This window comes from Protopterus annectens, chromosome 4.part1, assembly GCF_019279795.1.
Source record: "Protopterus annectens isolate FY-2018-M chromosome 4.part1, PAN1.0, whole genome shotgun sequence".
NCBI lineage: Eukaryota > Metazoa > Chordata > Ceratodontiformes > Protopteridae > Protopterus > Protopterus annectens.
Genome location: NC_056734.1, coordinates 916,588,705 through 916,610,371, shown reverse-complemented (window position 1 = coordinate 916,610,371; position 21,667 = coordinate 916,588,705). Strand labels below are relative to the sequence as shown.

The 21,667-nt window shown below is 39.6% G+C and overlaps 1 protein-coding gene across 1 annotated transcript in view; it reads right to left on the bottom strand.

Moving 5' to 3' along the window:
* LOC122801342 (fibrillin-2-like) overlaps window positions 1-21,421 on the bottom strand; it is a 662,974-nt gene extending 641,553 nt beyond the window's left edge. The window contains exon 1 of the mRNA XM_044070882.1: window positions 21,209-21,421. Coding sequence (XP_043926817.1) covers window positions 21,209-21,314 — 106 coding nt within the window. The 5' untranslated portion in view covers window positions 21,315-21,421. The remainder of the gene's footprint in view (window positions 1-21,208) is intronic.
* Between the last annotated feature and the right edge of the window lie 246 nt (window positions 21,422-21,667).

The window sequence follows — 21,667 nt, the reverse complement described above, 5'->3', positions numbered from 1 at the left end:
GCTGGCTTTCTCAGAGCTGAGTAATTTAATTAGGTTGCATTGTTTGTTCAGGGACTGTACCGATTACATTTCTTCTCTATCCATGATTCAGAGAGCTAACAACTTTCTCAGGTTTCAAGCTATTCTGAAAGCCATCTTAATTTCAGTATACATTTTATTTAGGAATAATTCATCTGTAAGCCACATTGTTCAGAAGCAGTATTTCATGTTTTTTGTATTCTTTTTTTGTGCAATTATTTCTTCACATTTAGTTACTTTGTTTGCAGCATAGCATATTTGACATCTAACTGTCCTTGTTTTCATTTAAAAATGAAGGAAAACAGAATTCATTATTTTTGTATGCCATTGTTTATTTAACATTGCCAGAATATCTGGTTACTGTCAACTACTATGGCTAGGATACGGTTCCCTTGGAGTCATTACTGGCACTTTTCTTGTGTTTATTTACAAGTAGCATAGCTGAACAACACAATGTGTTTGTTTGGTAGTTATAAATTAGTGATAAGATGGCAGGAAAGTCAAACTTGTTAGGCTGCAAAGGATTATCTGCTACTGGATAGACTGGCCCACCAATTAGAAATACAGTATGAATTGAGAAAATAAACTGTGATACCCTCTTATTGGAGTAATCTGGTGGCGGAATGCCACCTGAAAAACACGGGTACTGTGAGAATGTATTTCTCATAAAGCAAATGCTTGTTCTATACCCCAGGACAGTTAGCAAAGAAACAGCATTATTGCCTATGCATTCAAAAGCCATAGTTCTAGGAAGAGGGGCTGGATTTATGCAGCATATTCGTGAGACTGCATATACAGTAGTTTACAGAAATATTTTGTGAGTTTCCTAAGAAGGCTGGTGACTGATGTGGAAGGCAGAACGAATGATAGAGGGCAGCTAAGATGCCCTGTGGCATGTTAGGGCAGAAATATGAGGTAAATAATTACACTATATCTGTACTGTAGAAGTGGTGCAGAATTAAATACTCACTTTTTCTGAACACTGGGTCACTTTCTGAAAGTTTTATAGTAACATGAGTTGTGACTAACTCTGGAAAAAATGAGAATGTTGAAAATGTGTGCATAACAGAACTAATAGGTAATGTTAGGAATGAAAATACAAACACATTGCTCACACTATGGGGTTCTTTAAAGCAAATCTGTAAATCAAAAATATGTAGACACCTTGACATTAAGCTGTAGCACATGATGCCACAATACAGTGATAAGATGATCAGCTTTAATAATTGGCTTAAATTCTGGTGTCATTCAAAGGGGATCCAATGTCTGTCTGCCTGGGATGACATGCTGGACAAGCCACGCTGCTTCGCAAGGGACGGCTTGCACCTGTCACCCCTAGGCTTCCGGATATTGGCAAAGGCTCTTGCCACCCCCATAGTGCCTTTTTTAGGCAAGGCTCAAATTCTAAACCTACCACCCTAGAGCACAAAAAAGGAAAAAAACTAAGGGTAATGCTGCTCAATGCCAGAAGTCTCAATCTCAAAATGCACGCACTCGAGGCCCTTCTCAGTATGGAGAACATCGATGTCTGTGCTGTGACAAAAACCTGGTTCAAGGCTCCTGAGAGCACCCCAGCACTATCAGGTTTCACCTCATATCATGCGTTCTGGCCCCAAAATCCGGACAACACCAAGAAAGGAGGGGGGTGTCCATATTCATAAAGGACACCCACACCTCAAGGTTGGTGGCAACGCACGATGCATCGGAGACCATCCAGGTGCAATTAACCATAGGCAAGACTGCTCTGCAATTTGTAGCATGTTACAGGCCACCCTCTCAAACTCAGGAACCTCACATGGCCTTCCTGAAAACATTGGAGGGGATAAATGTATCTCCAAACACCATTATACTAGGTGACTTCAACTACCCTAATATAGACTGGGAACACTACTCAAGCCCAAACACTCTAGCCCAAAGGTTCCTGGAGTTCATAAACTCAAATGCCATGGAACAACTAGTCACCATCCCCACAAGAGGAGAAAACATACTTGATCTCATCATCACGAACATGGGATCACAATGTTCAACACCGGAAGTATACCCTTCACTGGTGAGATCAGATCATAAACTAATCTCGCTGGAGGTCCTCATCCGCCCCACCTGAAACAAAAAAAAACCACAGTGAAAAACTTCTCAAAAGCCGACTTCACACTTCTAAAACTAGTGTGGTCTCCTTTAAGGCCCCTGAGCCAGTGGTAAACATTACTCAAACCGCTGAATCACTTACAAATGCCTTCTACCAGCACCTACAGGACTGCATGGATCAGGCAATCCCAAACAAAACTAAGACTCTTTGTACCAAAGGCAAGCGTCCAGTCTGGTGGACCCCAGCCATAAACAAGCTCTACAACAAAAGGAGGAAGCTACTACAAGATAGAGCAAAATCCTTGAAAGGTAAGACACCTTTGATCATTATAAGTAAAAAACTAAGAGCTCTCATAAAATCATCCAAGGCAAATTTTGAGAGAAAAATCGCCAAGGACTCAAAAGACAATCATAAGGCCTTCTTTAGCTATGTTAGAAACCTAGGAGGAAACTCCCAGATATGCTTAGAATTAGTTCAAAATGATGTGAAGATTACTGAACCTACACACATTGCCAACATACTGGCTGACAGGTTCAGTGCAAACTCCCCCCCCCCAAAAGGAGAGATATCTATACCAGAGGATTGTAGCCCCTAAACATCTCCAGCGAGCAGCTGAGAACTGCTCTCTTCAAGGCAAAAAACACAGCATCCATGGGACCGGATGGTGTCCCCGGCTGTGTGCTCCACGAACTCAATGAGGAATTAAACCGGCAGTTAGGACAGCTGTTTAATCTTAGCCTCACCTCAGGATACGTACCCAAGGAGTGGCGCCTGGCGACTGTGGTCCCACTTCACAAGGCGGTGCCTCCACCGACCCTGGAAATTACCGTCCCATTAGCTTGACAAGCCTTATCTGCAAAGCCATGGAGAGGATCATAATGGAACTCATAAATAAAGACATAGGGAACTTGCAGACTTTGGATCCAACCCAGTTTGGCTTTGTCAAAGGCAGATCATGCCTTTTAAACTTGGTTGACTTTTTCGAGACAGTCACCAAGGCCATTGATGAGGGAAAGGCAGTCCATACAGCCTACCTTGACCTGGCAAAGGCCTTCGACACAATACCCCACTCAGGTATCATCGAAAAACTCATCAGCTTGAATGTAAACCCATACATCACAAGATGGGTTGCAAACTGGCTAAGTGACAGAACCCACAGGGTCAGAGTTGCTGGAGCCATGTCAGACTCAAAGCCTGTCACAAGTGGTGTCCCACAGGGCTCAGTCCTGGGTCCACTCTTGTTCGGCATCTACTTTTCTGAAGTACAAGCAAACACAGGAGGGTTATGGCTGACAAAGTTTGCAGATGACTGCAAACTGGGCGCCATAGTCGAAAACACATCTGACACAGATATCCTTCAGAAGGGCCTCACAGAAACGGATAACTGGTGCCAGAGCCATGGCCTAAAGTTAAACGCCAAGAAATGCATAGTCATACCCTTCGGGAAAAACAAGGTTACCCCTTGCTACCATATAGGTGGCAATCCACTGAGCACAGAAGAAGTCATCAGGGATTTGGGGACCCAGGTTGACAGTAGCCTTTCGTTTGACACTCATGTTGCTAAAGTAGTTAGGAAAACCTTCTACATTGCCCACCTGATCATAAAGGGATTCACATCTAGATCAAGGGAGGTCATCGTCCCCCTGTACTCATCACTCATTAGACCTATGATTGAGTACAATGCCCCATTCGGAATGTATCTGACCCGACACCTGCAGCAGCTGGAAAGGCCCCAAAAGTTCCTCACCAAAAGGATAAAGGGTCTCAAAAATATGTCTTATGCTGCCCGACTGAAGAACTCCAGCTCTATTCAGTCTCATACCACTTGCTCAGAGGTGACCTGTGCCTGACATATAAGGCCATGTCAAACCCAGATTTGATGAATATGCTTCACCTCAAAAAATCTAGATCCCTCAGAACCACAAGGGCGGGAGACTTAAACCTTGACACGGTTATTAATAGAACGTGCTGGAGGGACAGATTCATCACCCAGAGACTCCCTATGCTGTGGAACAAAATCCCGGTACATGTGAGGCAGAGCACCTCACTGGCCTTGTTCAAGAGGAATCTTGACCAATGGATGGGAGATCGCAGATATACCCCAGGGATTACTTCAGTGTCACTGCTTGACAGAGGCACAACAAAATAATAGGCATAGTTTTATTCAAACTAAAGGGGTGGCGAAAGCCACATAACTATTGGCTAGGCTTATAAATGCCCTTGGGCAGATAGCCTAGTATGAACCTATGAACCTATGAACCTATGAACATGGGACAGAGCAGGGAGAAGGAAAACAGGATGCTGGAGGGCTGCACAGTGGCTTCTACCTCACATAGAATCTAAACTTGATAGGCAGTCAAGTATGTTTGTGTGACTTGATTCTGACAGTCTTCACAGACATACTTGCATGATAAGTAAAATTGCTGTCTCTCATAGATTTTTAGTGTTTACAAAGTACCTGTTGTGAGTATAACATAAAACTTACTGAGAAAATGTATTAGAGCTGTATCCTGTGTAATTTTAACACTTAATAATTGTTGTTTTGATGGACTGAGCTAGCACGTAAATTTGCCCAGAGTCAAATCAATTGCTGTAGATCTAGATACAGTTTTGGGTCCAGCCCTCTACAGATGTCACTGGAAGTGCCCTAAAACTAAGTTTATAATTGTCATTTGGGTTCATACTTTGAAGTCTGTCTCCAGAAAAACCCTCAGTGTAGATGGTGTGTACCACAGATGTGTGAGGGGCCAATAAGTGAGTTATATAATTAGAGTCTTAGATCAGTACATGTATAAATATACAGGATAACATAGACCTAGTCTGGTTATAAGAATGGCGTTCCTCTTAAATAAACATTAATTCTTCATAACCGTCTGCTAGGGGGATATATTCTTTTCTTTCCCTCTCTACCTTGTTTCTCAGTTTTCTGCTAGCTACTTTTCTTTTAACTTGCTGTAGCATTTTGTTTTACAACAGAGTTACAAAGAGATCCTCTGCGTATAAACAATGGAGGAGGCTAAAGATAGACAAGCAGTACAAGAATATATAATACGTCTTTTCACTGCATTCTCTGTATTTTTCCCGATTGACACTCCTCTCCATTCATACTATTCTGTAGTCCTATCAAGATATGCAGTCTAGTCTGGTTTGATGTTTTAAAGCCTAAGGGTTCAAAGGTTCATAGGTTCATAGGTAGGCACTAGGCTATTGGCCCAAGGGCCTACGTAAGCCTAGCCAGCAAGGTGCCATAGCTTATGCCACCCAAGAAAGTTATTTCCCTGTGCCACTGTCCAGCAGAGACACAGAAGTGATCCCCAGGGTGTATGTCCTATTTCCCATCCACTCATCAAGATTTTTCTTGAAGACTACTAATGAAGAACTTTGCTTGACATAGATGGGCAGCTTGTTCCAGAGTATAGGAAGTCTCTGGGACAGGAATCTATCCCTCCAGCGTGTCCTGTTTATTGTGGTGACAAGGCTTAGGTCCCTAGAGTGTGTAGCTTGGAGGGATTGGGATTTCTTTTGGTGTAGCATGTCCAACAGCTCTAGGTTTGACATTGCTTTATATGTTAGGTAGAGATCACCTCGGAGTTGGCGATATGCTACGGAGTAAAGCTGGAGTTTTTTGAGGCAGTCAGTGTAGGGCATTTGTTTGAGGCCAGTGATCCTCTTTGTGAGTTGTGCACTGTTATTTTTGCTTTACTGTATAGTTTTTCAGATCTCTGCTGAAGGTGTTGGTTTTCTCATACCCACCCTCCCTATTCCTGTGTTGTTGTTTAAATTTGGTGGTTTTTGCAGTTGCTCGCCTCCACTGTAGATTTGATCTGGGACACTCCTCCCAGTCCCATCTCTTTACCTCATTCTACCTAATAGACTCCTTCTGCATCGTTTTTAGTCATTGTTAATTTAATTGCATTTTTTAAACTGTTTGGTCTAACATTGCTACATACTCAAGTGTGCTAGCTTGCACTGTATTTGAATTGATTTGATTGCAGTCTTAGCTACTTTTCTGTATATATAAAAAAATAAATAAATACCTTTCCTGTAACTAGTGTAGTCCAGATTCAGATTTGCTGTATCCATGACTGTATGTAAGCTTCTGAGCCCCCACCAAGCTTTCTGTGTTGGAGGGAAGCCTTCTAGCTTATCAGTCGGAGTGGTAAGCACTAGGTAACCTATCTACCACATAAGGAGTGGTTCTGGCCCAGAAATTGTAGTTACTGGCCATTTGGGCAGTTTTTCCATCTCTCTCAACTTTCTGATTTAAAAGTCCACATTTGCACTTGTTTCCCCCCACTAGTTTAGTCCAGATACAGATTCTTACTTTTAGCACTTGAATTTGATTATTCATGATCAGCACTTGTTCAGAACTTGTAAGCACTAAATAACCTATTAATTACTACAGCACTCAACCTTCCTCATTACCTAGAGGAAAACAGTTTTGGTACTTACTTTCCTCACTTGCTTAAAGAAAAACAGCTCTTGTACTCACTTTCCTCACTTATCTAGAGGAAAATAGTTTTTTTTATTTAGGCATGTCCAAGGGTCAGCTCCCAGTGTTCTCTCCTGTCTATCTGATGAATCTGGGCATCTTGGGGCAATGTAGAAATTGCCTCATGTACACAGACAACCCTCTCCTCCTACCACACTACACCTCTTGACATCACCTTACAATGAGTACTGGATTTTATATGGAAGGTTTCTTGATGATTTATGTTTTTTGTGGGTGGGGAACCAAGACGAATTTATGAAATTTGTTGAGTATTTAAATGAAACAACTAATTTTTTGGACTTCACCTACAAATATGACACACAGGAATTAATATATTTAGACGTTAACATCAAGAAGGACAATGGAAATTTTGTATCTATGAAACATAGAAAAGAAACATTCTCAAATTCTTACTTGCATTTTATTAGTTCACATCCTCTGTATCAAAAGAAGGGAGTGTTGAAAGGTCAGTTAGTAAGGATGTGTAGAATGACTTCTCTGGATGAAACTTTTACAAATGAATGTATTAATTTAAAGGAGATGTTTATGAATAGGGGATATCCTAGTGATTTATTTGATGGATTATTGAATGAGGTATCAGCTGAAAGAAGGGGCAGATTTGCTCCTATTATAGGAAAAACATCTCCCCAGATAGAAGCAGTGGACGAACTAGAAATGGATATTAACAAGGAATACAACAAGGGATTTATCACCATGATGGACAGTCAAGTTTAGTGAGAAAGGTTATGGACAGAGAATGGAGCAACTTTTCTAAAATATCAGATTTGAAACACATTTTTGATAAACCTTTGACATACATATATCGTAGAGGGAATACTATTAAGAATTTGTTAGAAAAAGGTTCCTATATTAACTATGACGACACCACAAGAACTGAAAAAGGTTTGTATAAATGTGGGTGTTGTAATTATTGTGCATATTTAAAAACTGGAGACTATATTTTTGTACAAGCTAGGAAAAGGAAAATAAGTTTGAATACTTATGCTAATTGTAATACAAAAGGCATTATATATTTAGCTATGTACAAAGAATGTGATTCGTACTATGTAGGTAAGAGTGAAAGAAAACTTAAACAAAGAATATATGAACACTTGTATGACATAAGGAACAAGTGTGAAAACAACACACTATACAAACATAGCCTGACTTGTAGAACATCTGTATTTCAATTTTTTGTTCTGGAAGTAGTGTCAGTGGATCCCAGGGGTGGTATGTGGGAGACCCTGGTTGAATATAGGGAACTATACTGGCAGCTATCACTAGAAGCAAATAGACCTCCGGGTCTTAATGATATGATATCTTTAGCTCCTGTTTTAAAATTGAGATCAGCTAAGCTTTAATTGCATTTATAGCTCTTAAAAATATTAGGTTTTATATGGTTTTATTTTTCACAGCTTGTGTAGTTATGTACAATTGTACCACTTGGGGGAGTCAAATACCACAACATATACTGTATTTATGTATGAAATTGCAGGTTGACTTGTTTTATTAGATTGTGGGTTTTCACAGACAATTTTTAAATGTTTTAAAATAAAGGTATAACATATATATGAAGTTACATTTTAATATAATAATGTTGATTTTTAACAATTAAATGGAATATGAATACTGGTATAACTACGTAAAGATTATATTAATTGATACTTTGATTTTTTTGGTGAATTGACTAATTGATTTTATAGCTTGGTTATTTAAGGGGAACTGTGGGATTGTTGTATATCTGATGAAGTTGATGACGAAAATGTTATTTGTATGTTAACAATGTTAAAGTGTTGGTTTTGACTTGGTTTGGTGCTTGGACATCAAATAAACTATTGCCTATATCCATACTGATCGAGTGGTGCTCTGATTTTGATTATTAGTTTGTGACAGCACCATTTATCCACTTTTTTCGAAATACAAAAACATTCAAAGAGGCTCTCAATAATAATCTGCTCAAGCAACAGAGACCTCCAAAGCAGAAATGCAAGCAACCTCCACCCCCCAACACAACCCAAATGACACATAGCCCGCAGACTCAGTGTGCCACTCAACCACAGCCAATAAGGCAAAACAACGTACCCAACACACTAGTCATAGGCGACTCTATAGTCAGGCACACTGATGTCCCACTCACCAGGCTAAACAAGGAGAGGATTGCTGTCAGCTGCCTGTCAAGTGCCAGGATCCGCCACATAACCCATGCTCTCAGGTCACTCCACAACAAGTACAGATATGACTCTGTCATTGTCCATGTTGGTGTGAACGACCTGAGACGTACCTCCCTGGACTACATGAAAAGAGACATGGAAGAGCTCTCTGATCTTGTAGCCCAGGCAGGTATGACCCTAGCCCTGAGTAGCATTCTGCCATCACCCAGAATGATGCTGCAGTACAAGGACAAAATGATTGACTTCAACAATTGGCTAAGCTTCTGGTGCCATTCTAAAGGGATCCAGTATCTGTCTGCCTGGGATGGCATGGTTGACAGACCACGATGCTTTGCCACAGATGGCCTGCACTTGTCACCCCTGGGATTCCGGATACTGGCTAAGGTTCTTGCCGCCCCTATAGTGCCTTTTTTAGGCAAGGTTCAAATGGCAAATTCACCACCATAACAGGAACAGGCAAGCAAAAACTGAGGTTGATGCTACTCAATGCCAGAAATCTAAATCTCAAAATGCACTCACTCGAGGCACTCCTTAAAATAGAGAACATCAATATCTGTGCAGTGATTGAGACCTGGTTCAAGGCTCCAGAGAGCACCTCTGCACTACTAAGCTGTAAATCATACCACACGTTTCAGCCATTTAACCTGGACCGGAACAACAAAGGAGGAGGTGTATCCATATTCATTAAGGATATCCACACCTCCAGGCTAGTTGCTCAGCATAATGCAGCCGAGGTTATCCAAATGCAACTAACTCTGGGAAAAACTGAAATTCAAATTGTAGCTTGCTACAGATCCCCCACCATGCCCCAGGATTCCCACTCCTCTTTTCTTGATGTATTGGAAAATATTAGGGTTCAACCAAACACCCTAATAATGGGCGATTTCAACTACCCCACCATTAACTGGGAAAACTACTCATGTACCAACTCCTTCACTCAACGCTTTCTGGAATTCATAAACTCCAATGCCCTGGATCAACTTATCCACACCCCCACCAGGGACAACAATATCCTAGATCTAATCATTACCAATATGAGTGACCAGTGTTCCACACCTGAAGTCAATGCCTCATTGATCCGATCCAACCATAAGCTAATTACCCTAGATATCCACATCCTGCCTCCACCCCCCCATTAAGGAAACCATAATAAAAAATTTCTCCAAAGCCAACTTCATGCTTCTTAAGACAGAAGTGGTGAACTTCATGACACCCATGCAGATGGACAATACAGTTATGACTACTGAATCCTACACAATTGCATTTTATAAGCACTTACATGAGTGCATGGATCGTGCTATCCCAAACAGAACCAAGACGCTATCCTCCAAAAAAAGAAAGCCAATCTGGTGGTCCCCTGCCATAAACAAACTGTACAACAGAAGTAAGAAACTCTTGCAAAAGAGAGTAAAATCCCACGAGTGGATGAGCTCACTGGTCAGCCTCAGTAAGAAACTGCGATCCCTGATAAAATCCTCCAAAGCTAGTTATGAAAACAAAATCGCCACTGATTCTAAAGACAACCACAAAGCATTCTATAGCTATGTCAAGAATCTGAATGGCAACACTCAGATCTGCTCTTAGTTACAGCACGATGGCACTAAATATACAGACCCAACTGATATTGCCAACATCCTGGCAGATAGGTTCAGTGCTAACTTTACCCCCCTCTCACCCCCTAAAGAGCCCATCTCTATACCGGAAGAATGCAAAGTTCCTGTAATCACAGCTGCACAGGTAAAAACCACACTCTCCAAAGCCAAGAACACAGCATCCATGGGACCAGACAACATCACAGGCTGCATTCTACACGAACTACAGAATGAACTGGCACCCCACCTAAGCACCATGTTCAGTCATAGCCTCACCTCAGGCTTTGAGCCTGCTGAATGGCGTACAGCAATGGTTATCCCACTCCACAAAGGGGGAGCCACCACAGACCCCGGGAACTACCACCCCATTAGCCTGATGAGCCTGGTCTGCAAGGCCATGGAACGTATCATCATGGAACTAATAAATAAAGACATTGGTAATCTCCAAACTCTGGATCCCACCCAGTTTGGGTTTGTAAAAGGCAGATCATGTCTCCTAAACCTGATAGACTTCTTTGAAGCAGTCACCAAAGCCGTAGACAAGAGTAAGGTGGTTCACAAAGCCTATCTAGATCTTGCCAAGGCTTTTGACACCATCCCCCACTCTGGAATTATAGATAAACTCACTAAACTAGGTATAACTCCCTATGCCACAATATGGGTTGCCAACTGGATCACTGACAGCACCCACACTGTGAAAGTAGCAGACTCCGAATCCAACTTCAGACCAGTGACAAGTGGAGTACCACAGGGTTCAATCCTGGGTCCTTTCTTGTTTGGTATCTACTTCTCTGAAGTACAGGCTAACACAGAAGGTCTTTGGCTAATGAAGTTCGCAGATGACTGCAAACTAGGAGCCATAATCGAAACTCCTAATGATGTGGACATCCTACAAAAGGGCTTCACTGAGACAGATGCCTGGTGTCAAAGCCATGGCCTCAAGCTCAATGCCAAAAAGGGCATTGTCATCCCCTTTGGTAAAAACTCTGTACCCATGAACTACAACATAGGCGGTAGTATACTTAACACCGAAAGTGTGATAAGAGACCTTGTGACACAGGTGGACAGTAGTCTCTCCTTTGATAATCACATCGCCACAGTAGTCAGGGAATCCTTCTACGTGGCACACCTCATCACAAAAGGTTTCTCATCTAGAAAAAAAGAGGTCATTGTTCCCCTCTACTCATCACTCATTAGACCCATTATAGAGTACAACGCCCCTTTTGGTATGTACCTCACAAGACATCTCCAACAACTGGAAAGACCGCAGGAATACCTCACAAAGAAGATTACCAGCCTCAAACAGATGCCCTACGCTGACCGTCTCAAAAAACTCCAGCTTTACTCCATCACATATTGCCTACCCAGAGGTGATCTCTCCCTAACATACAAAGCTATGTCAAACTCAGAGCTGTTGGATATGCTCCACTTAAAGAAATCCCAATCCCTCTGAGCTACACACTCTAGGGACCTAAACCTTGTCACCACAATAAACAGAACATGCTGGAGGGATAGATTCCTGTCCCAGAGACTTCCCATACTCTGGAATAAACTACCTATCTATATCAAACAAAGCTCCTCATTAGCACTCTTCAAGAAAAATATTGATGATTGGATGGGAAATAGGAAATTCACCCCGGAGATCACCTCTGTGGCTCTTCTCAACAGTGGCACAGGAAAATAATTTTCTTGGGTGGCAAAAGCCAGGGTACTTTTTTGGCTGGGCTTGTATAGGCCCCAGGGCCGATAGCCTAGTACCTACCTATGAACCTATGAACCTATGAACCTATGAACTTCTGTGGCCTTTCCAGCTGCTCCAGATGTCTTGTGAGGTACATTCGAAAAGGGGCATTGTACTCTTTAATGGGTCTAATGAGTGACGAGTAGAGAGGAACAATGACCTAATTTTTCCTAGATGAAAACCCTTTTATGATGAGGTGTGCCACGCAGAAGGACTTCCTGACTACTGTAGCGATTTGACTATCAAAGGAGAGATTACTGTCCACCTGAGTCCCAAGGTCTCTTATCACACATTCGGTGTTAAGTAGATTGCTGCCTATGTGGTAGTTCATGGGTACAGAAATTTTACCAAAGGGGATGACACAGCACTTTTTGGCATAGAGCTTGAGGCCATGGCTCTGACACCAGGCATATGTCTCAGTGAGGCCCTTCTGTAGGATGTCCACATCATTTGCGGACTTGACTATGGCTCCTAGTTTGCAGTCATCTGCGAACTTCATCAGCCAGAGGCCTTCTATGTTAGCCTGCACTTCAGAGAAGTAGATACCAAACAGGAGAGGTCCCAGGACGGAACCCTGTGGCACTCCATTTGTCACTGCCTTGAGGTCAGATTTGGAGTCTGCAACTTTTACAGTGTGGGTTCTGTCAGTGAGCCAGTTGGCAACCCATCTTGTGATGTAGGGATTTATACCTAGTTTAGTGAATTTAGCTATAATTCCAGAATGGGGGATGGTGTTGAAAGCCTTGACGAGGTCAAGATAGGCTGTGTGAACCACCTTACCCTCATCCACAGCTTTGGTGACTGCCTCAAAGAAGTTGATCAGGTTCAGGAGACATGATCTGCCTTTCACAAACCCGAACTCGGTGGGATCCAGAGTTTGGAGGTTACCAATGCCTTTGTTTATGAGTTCCAAGATGATACGTTCCATGGCCTTGCAGACCAGGCTCATCATGCTAATAGGTCGGTAGTTCCCTGGATCAGTGGTGGCTCCCCCTTTGTGGAGTGGAATAACTGTTGCTGTGCGCCATTTAGTGGGCACAAAGCCTGATGCGAGGCTATTATTGAACATGGTGCTTAAGTGGGGAGCCAGGTCATTCTGAAGTTCGTGTAAAACGCAGCCTGGGATGCTGTCCGGTCACATGGATGCTGTGTTTTTTGCTTTAGAGAGTGCAGCTTTTACCTGCGTAGTTGTGATTACAGGGACTCTGCATTCTTCCTGTATAGATATGGGCCCTTTAGTGGGTGAGAGGGGGGTAAAGTTAGCACTGAACCAATCTTCCAGGATGTTGGCAATATCAGTTGGTTCTGTAATTTTCGTGCCTTTTTGCTGTAACTCAGAGCAGATCTGGATGTTGCCATCTAGATTCTTGACATAGCTATAGAATGCTTTGTGGTTGTATTTGGATTTAGTGGTGATTTTGTTTTCATAGCTAGCTTTGGAGGATCTTATAAGTGATCTCAGCTTCTTACTGAAGCTGACCGGGGAGCTCCTCCACTCATGGGATTTTACTCTCTTTTGCAACAGTTTCTCCCTTCTGTAATTTAATAATATGACAGTAAAGTACAGCCTGCATAAACAAATTTGTTCCTTGATGTAAATGATTAGTATGTTTTTCTAGATTGTTTTCTTCCCTTATCTATGTTAATGGTAATATGCTAACTTTGCCATTGTGTGCAGTTTTTCCTCAAAGGCATAAAATATCCTATAGGTTTAATCTGAAAATATAGCAGGCAAAGTTGTCAGCCAGCCCAAGGCACAAAACAGAGCTCATATCTTTTAACAGTAATGATTTAAACCTCACTTTCAGTTTCACTGCAGTAAATTTTACAAAGTCAATAAGTTTACTTTCTCTAACAATCACTAGTTAATTGAAAATGTACACATTAAAATAACCAAAGACCAAGTTGGAATTTTATTCCTGTTTTACAAAGGAACTGTAGTAAAAGCTACAAGTGACCGAGGAAGGCAAAGTGCTGTGTCCAGCTGGTAGGACAGCTGAAATGCATTAATATATTTCTGTGGAAGCTTTGAAACATGTACTTTGAGTATATATCCTGATCTTGAAAGGAGTATATCACTCAGAGTAACTCACGCTTACATTCTTTTAAAGCCTAATGTTTATTTTTCTTTCTGCAGAGCAATCATACTAAGAAATGAAGATTGTTAAGCATTTATGATACTTTTATCAGACAGAAAATTTATATATTTCACTTGAAGCAAAAGACGTGTAACATCATAAAAAAACAGGCAATATGATTGCAGTCTCATACAGTTCTTAGGCAATACTTTTTGGCAAATCAGAATGCAGAATGTGGGTGGGATGGTGTGGTAAGTGTATCCAATTGTGTTTGACCAATCATATTCACTAATACAGGAATGTAGCTTCTGTATTACCCTTCTAGAAAGAGGAAAAGTCAGGTTGCTGAGTTAATATTGAAACAATAACAGTTTATTAGCAAGAATTGGCACTCAAATATCAAAATATAAGGCAAGGTCCATTGTGCAGACGAGTAAAAATGTTAACAATGAGCCAGACATGCAGAGTTCAGTTATAAGCACAGATGTTGGAAGACTCAGGAAGAGGAGCATATGAAAGACCAGGCAGTCTGATCCACTCCAGTGTGGCTGATTACTGTTTAAAATGTACATTGCATGCAACAATAGACACAACATGCATCAGTCATGTCACGCCACATATGTGGCAACATTCAAGGGAACTATGCAAGAACATGCATATTCTCACATCTGTGAACAAGCACATAAATGCCAAGGGAATAAGGCCATATACACTAAAATACCCAATATAGCTGCCTGTATCATGTTGTACCATGACCAGTGGTCACCCTACTGCAGGGAGAGACAGAGAGAGAAATGTGTCCAGCAAAACCAGTAGGGATAATGGTTAGTAGGTGAGGGGAGAAGAGGATATAGAAAAAATCGGTATATGCCATCATTATCATGAGCAGGAAAGGGAGAAGAGGAAAACGAATGTCTTTATGTATCTATACAATATGCCATTACATATATATATTTATATACATGTAGATATGATTATGTTATTCATATTTAATATGTAACACCTTGAATGCCGGAGTGAGAATCAGCTTAAACAATGACATGCAATATGCTCTAACAAGGCAAGAGCAATGAGACAGTGAATATAAATCTCCCTTCATTAAACATAACAAAAAAAAACTCAGAACAGCTGACAAACTGAAACAAAGAGAAAATTACAGCCAGTTATATCATCTGGCAAATGGTAATGAAAAAAGAAGTTAATCCAATAAATGAGAACATATTATAAAAGTACTTTAAGGACTTGGCAATGATGCCCATTAATGAATTAAGTTCAAACTTACACATAAGTAGTGCATGTGGTATTTTTCTTAAAAATGTTGGTATAGACTTCATTGAAGATGTCTACAATTTACACATTCTACAGAAGCTGCTATATTGTATTTGGCTATACACATTAAATGTGTCAAATATTTAAAAAGATGACTTGTACACTGTTTTGATTAATGAACTCAACATAACCTGTAACATTTCCCCGTTATGCTATCTGTATTAGAATCTAACTTGATCAACTTTATTCAGATAGCAGTGAAGATTATGCATAAGATTAATACACAGTTTAACCACTTACGTAATTATGTAATGAAATAGCAAGATAGTAGGTGAGAGGGCTTTGGAGCTTTGGTAACTACTGAAACTGAGAAAGGAAGCCAGAGCTAACTGGGAATGAAATATGGGCACAGTACCTGAGTAAACTTGAAAAAAAAATCATTAAAGTCACAACTGATGATGAAGTTAGCACTATAAGGTGAGGATCTGTCTCAAAGTAGGAACAAAGCAAATATGAAGAGCTATGGCTAACAGGAACCACCTGCTTGCTGTGGATGCTCATCCCCGCTAACATGCAAATGGACCTCTTTACTGTAGAAACTGTATTTTCATTTCCGCCTATATATTGAAATATTCCACCTCATCAAATTTATCTTCCCCATACTTGAACATCAGCACAGTAGTATTACTTCTTTCTACATCAAGAAGATTTTTATTATACATTTAGTAAAACTTCTTAAAGTAATATGATTAAAATGTACAGGACTGTCAACTGGTTTTCTGTAAGACCGTGATAGAAATGAAATAGATAAACTACCAGCTGACAATCTTGGGGATTTCAAAAATCATACAGAAACCCACAGCTAAATCTAGAAAGATGTAGTGTCCTACATACTGAAAAATCTACAGGCACAAACTAGATCGGTGTGGAACAAGACCGCTCAGATAGCTCTAGTAATAGCTGGTGCATACATCTTCATAAAACAGAATTTCTAAGCATATTAAAATATGCTGCAGTGCAGGCAACCCCACAAATACTACAGAAGGGGTCATTCTGGGGATTTTATCATCGCAGAGGAAAGCACTTTGCAAAATATCTAAGAATGAAGACATTTTGATTTCATGAACTACTCCCTGACTTTGGAATACAGTCCATTCCTGTTATTGTATTAAAACACATACATATTTGGAGACATTAAAATGAAACACAAAGTACAGACACTAGTAGACTGTACACTGCAAAGAGAAGCAAAGGAAAGACATACCAGTTTATTACCATTGCCAGTCTTACCTTTAATGATTCCCTGTTGTAGAAAGTACCACTGAGAAACATGTCCCCCATCCATAATTCTGTGCAATGGTAAAGTGTATCCATCAGACTTTTACCATGCTAATTCTAAATGTTCTCTAGCAGAAAAGAAACTTGGAAATCACAGTACAAAATTACTTTAGTGGAATTTATATCTGCAGTCCTTTTATCCATATGGTTATTGTTCTTAACGGAGCTGCTTACTATTGTTAACTGGAAAATTTCAAGTAAAAATATTTAAAAAAATGTCCATGTGCTATAAGGATCCCAAAAAATATATGTTGTTAAATTTGTTTTTAGTAATAAAATGATTTTGTGCCTGTTTAATCTGACACAAATTATTTAAATGACAGGTTAAAGAGGCTGAATGCCTCTACTGCTCTCCAATACATTTAAAGTAACGTAATGGGGTTCAAGTAGTAGGACACCTACTATTGAAAACAGTTCCTACAAACTTAGTGAGATACTTTGTATGGATAAATTTTGATCTGTTTTTGTATAATGTCTCGAAATACTGAAAAGGTGGGCATGGATTATAACACAATGTAGAACACAGTTACTGCAAACTTACAGAGATACTTTATATATATGGATGTCTTTATTCTGTTTTTATATGATATGTGGATATCCTGAAACAGCCATCAGATACCTGAGTAAGACCCATGCTCTGAGGGCACTTAGTATGTGATATACTTGTCGTATAGATTAATATACACCTAAGGACAAGGAGAAGATACATAATCTGCATTGCCATGACAAAAATAATAATAATAAAAATAATAATGTGTCCTTTAGCAAAACATTAATAACGCTATATTACTTTCTCTGCCATATGAATATTTATGTTGTTATATGAATTTTACTTCTTTCCTTGTAATAAAGCTTGCAACCTAACTACAAATGAGGAATTGTTGTTTGAAATTCCAAGGACTGTGCCTGGGATCCAATAAATAACAGAAATGTAAGATACAATGTGGGGAACATGCATGCTAAGACAGACTTTTAGGTATCCCGAAGTATTCCCCTGGGTCACACGGTGGTGCAGCAGTTAGCATTGTCACCTCACAGCAAGAGGGTATCTGGTTTGATTCTTAGCTGGGGTGTCTTCTGTGCAAAGTCTGCAAGCCTCCCCCCCTTTGTTTTTGTGGGTTTCCTCCCACATTCCAAATACATGCATCTGGAGCAATTTTCCATGGGCTCTTTCCCAGTCAGTCGGACTTCCCCATTAAAATAATGTAAAAATAAATAAATAAAATAAAAATTCTTCCTTCTCCATGTACAGCAATCTTGAATTTATTATATATAATTAACAGGTGCAGAGGCACAGGACCCCCCCCCATACACATACAAACACATCAAGACCTGCTGAAAGCATGGTGATCAATCCCCTGTAAAGAGACTTTAAATGTGTATTGGTAATATATTTGTGTTTGGGGCCTCATTTTGCATTTCAAAAGACTGTAACTTTTAAAATCAGGTATCATATTTCTGATAGGTAGCTGAAAAAGAAAGCAAGTCACTCATATTAATCTCTGTAACACATAAGCTCCCTTAGAAAGATGACTAAGTTGTCATGTGCTCCTAATTTCTCAGCAGAGCAGTCTCTCAAGACAGCGTTTGCTGTCAGGATGAATTAGCTATTTTATTGCAATATCAGTTATGTTGTGAGCTGATTATTTGCAGTTCAAAGGGTCAAATGTAACTAGGTCGTACTTAACCTAAGCCTTTCAGATCGTCATGCACCATTTTTTAACATGGCCCTATCATAGGCAGATACCAATCAGACTCTTACCTGTTCAACTCTTGTCTATTGTTTCCTTTGACTTTACCTAGACCTGAACTAACTCAGCTGGTTGTCTGTCATGCATTTCCATACCTGTATCCACAAAAGTGGATTCAATGTTCCTTTATCTCTGATACTTTATAGGGGACGGATTACTTCTCACTAAATTTCTGTTATATTTCTAAGCATTTTGTCAATTAGTGAATGACTCATGTGGTGTTGCTTTTCCGGGGCACAATGAATCAATCATCTAAGCAAAAGTAAAGTGAGGGAGTTAATCACAATATGCTGTTAATGAAGATACTGTGTGTTTAGGTTTATATACTGGTTCTATGGATAGGCATGTCAGACTAAAGAAAAAAGGTAAAGTCTGCCAACAACATCTCTTTTTTTATCTTCAAAGTTGCATACACATACAAAAACATCAAGATATGCAGAAAACTGGATTTTAGAATAAAAGCCTCAGCATTAAGGACTGCAACACTCCCCATAAAATGCTCTGTTTATATTTATTCTGTATAAATGTACATGTTTTCATTTTGGATACTCAATAGTCCAATAATGGAGTCCTCGAATTTCAACAAAATCATTCATTATAAATTATATGGATTTTATTTTGTTTCTCTCAGCCTATCAGTGGTACATTGACCCAGTAATAGTTACAAACTACCATTTCATAAAATTAACATACATTTTTATATCTCACACTGTACCTTTGGCATGTTCTGTTGCTCTGTGTTAGCTTTTGTCATATAGTTGTGAGTTAAGAGGTTCAATAAATTGACTCAGTCATTTAAGAAATACAAAGAAACAAGCAAACAATACAATCTCAAATCTAATAGAAATAATAAAGCTGGAGGGGGACATTCTCTATACCTATACATCCAGATGTGCTTCAAACATCAAGGGTTAATTGTTTTTTATTTGCACATTCATTTGGTTGCCACCATGCTATACTGGCCATATGAGACATTTCCAGTATGATAGTGGCACAAGGCAATATTAATACTTCTACTGTAAGAAATAGGTGATAATATGAATAGATGCATGCAACTAGCAAAAATGTTCTGAGTAAATAGATAAAGAATAATCCAGTCTAACCAGTCCATAGAATGGTATTGAAATTACTCTGATTATTTGTTATACATTAGTCAGGAATGTCAATCAGGTGAAATAACAGGATGTTATTAGTTAAAACAGTAAAACATCTTCCTAGTACAGCAATTCCGCAACCTCTCTTTAGGCAATCAGACAACAGTTCAGATCAAATCTAGACAAAATTTTGAAATATTCACATTTTCATGTAAAGGTTGGTAAGGCAACTGAGAAATAGTTGGAAAATTGCAAGAGAAAAACACATTTCAGTTGTTTATGGGTATATAGGCAACTACTGTATTGCATAAAAGCTTTACAACACTGGGCCGGTGACTGTAAGCAGAAGAACAAAGTCCCTGAGTAGTTATCTTAGGGTATGTGCTTCTCATTTAATAATGTTATGATAGTATTTTGTTCTTGTCACTTTCTGCTACATTTTCTGCATGATTTTACTGTCCTCCAGCAGAAGCATTCTTGTTATGCTTATGCTGAGTAACACTTAAATTAAAATCTATTTTTTGCCTCTAGAGGACAGCACCGTGTCAGAGTAAAGCATGTTTACCTCAGCAAGAGGTTCTTGGCAGTGGTACCTTCTGTGCTGAGTTTGTATGTCCTCATCATTTTTGAGGGGATTTACTTGTGTACTTTGGTATACTTCAACATTTTAAAGGCATGCAGTAGGTGGATTAGCAACTCTAAATTGTACACAAGTGGACATATCTGAAGAAAGGCCTAGCAATCTACTTCTGTTTCTCATTCGCCCAATAAACATTGTCAATGGTGATGGCTGTTCATACCGAGGCAGTTGGTAACAGATGAATGCATAAAACGACTTGTCTCTAGAAAACATCTACTGCTGCTGTTATCATCTCATTGCATGCCAAAGTAATCTGTGTGATCATTCATTGTTATTTGTGGCAAGGAACTATAAAATGTTATCCAATATGTGTGATTAATTTTAGTAAATAAAACAGTAGTGAATGTATTCTCAAAGCAACAAAATTCATTTCTTACACATGTATACAATCATTTTCATAAAGGAAATCCATTGCCTATAATAAGAAATGAGCTAAGAGCTGGCCGCCTTTATTAAAATGTAACTTGTAGAGGACAAGCAGGGTACCCGACAATGTGGATGATGCAGTAGAAATAGGTCTCTAAAAGCTAGGTAGTGATCTACACTCCCATCTTAGTATTTTGTGCTACACTACTCATGAGTAGTGTGGGTCATGATGTTCTACTCAATACGGAATGCAAACAGCATAAGCAGAGGTGCCATATTTCAACCCCAGTACTACAGTGTTGCCACAATTATCACAGTGTGTGAGATAAACCCTGAAAAAGTTCTCTATCTAAATCAATATTTAGTATTAATATGAATATTACTTCTTAAAATGCATTGTTGCATATATTTTGCTCATCACTCACTGCCCAGAGTGTTTGGTGAATCCTATAATCTAGTGACAATGGCTTGGTTCATACAGAGATACACACACACACACACACACACACACACACACACACACACACATACGCACACACTTAAATATGCTGCTAAATTTTTTTTTTCCTTACCTTGACTCTGGACTGCATCCAGTATGCATAACAAAGAAATAAAGATGCACCACAGTTTGAAAAATGTTATACAAGGTTGTTCACCCATTAAATAGTATATCAGCATTCAGTGAAATCTTCGTTCAGAAGGCAGCTTAGTATTAATTCCTTACTATTTCCACGGGATAGTTTTTCTATGCTTATATCGTTGCACTGTAACAGGTGTGCAGCTAAACTACTTTCTTGGGACTACAGGTAGATACTGAGGTGGAGTGCATAACGCCTTGTGTTAAATATCCTTTGATGTCAAACACATGTCTCTCACTGTGATTCATATAATTGCATTTTGGGTTTGACCTTCTGGAATGTAATGCACTGAAAGAAGTGCCAGCCCTATTAACTTAAAATTAAACTATTCCTGTTCAAACTGTTAATCTGATGTAAAAGTATTGCTTTACAGAATATGCCTTTACAAAAAGG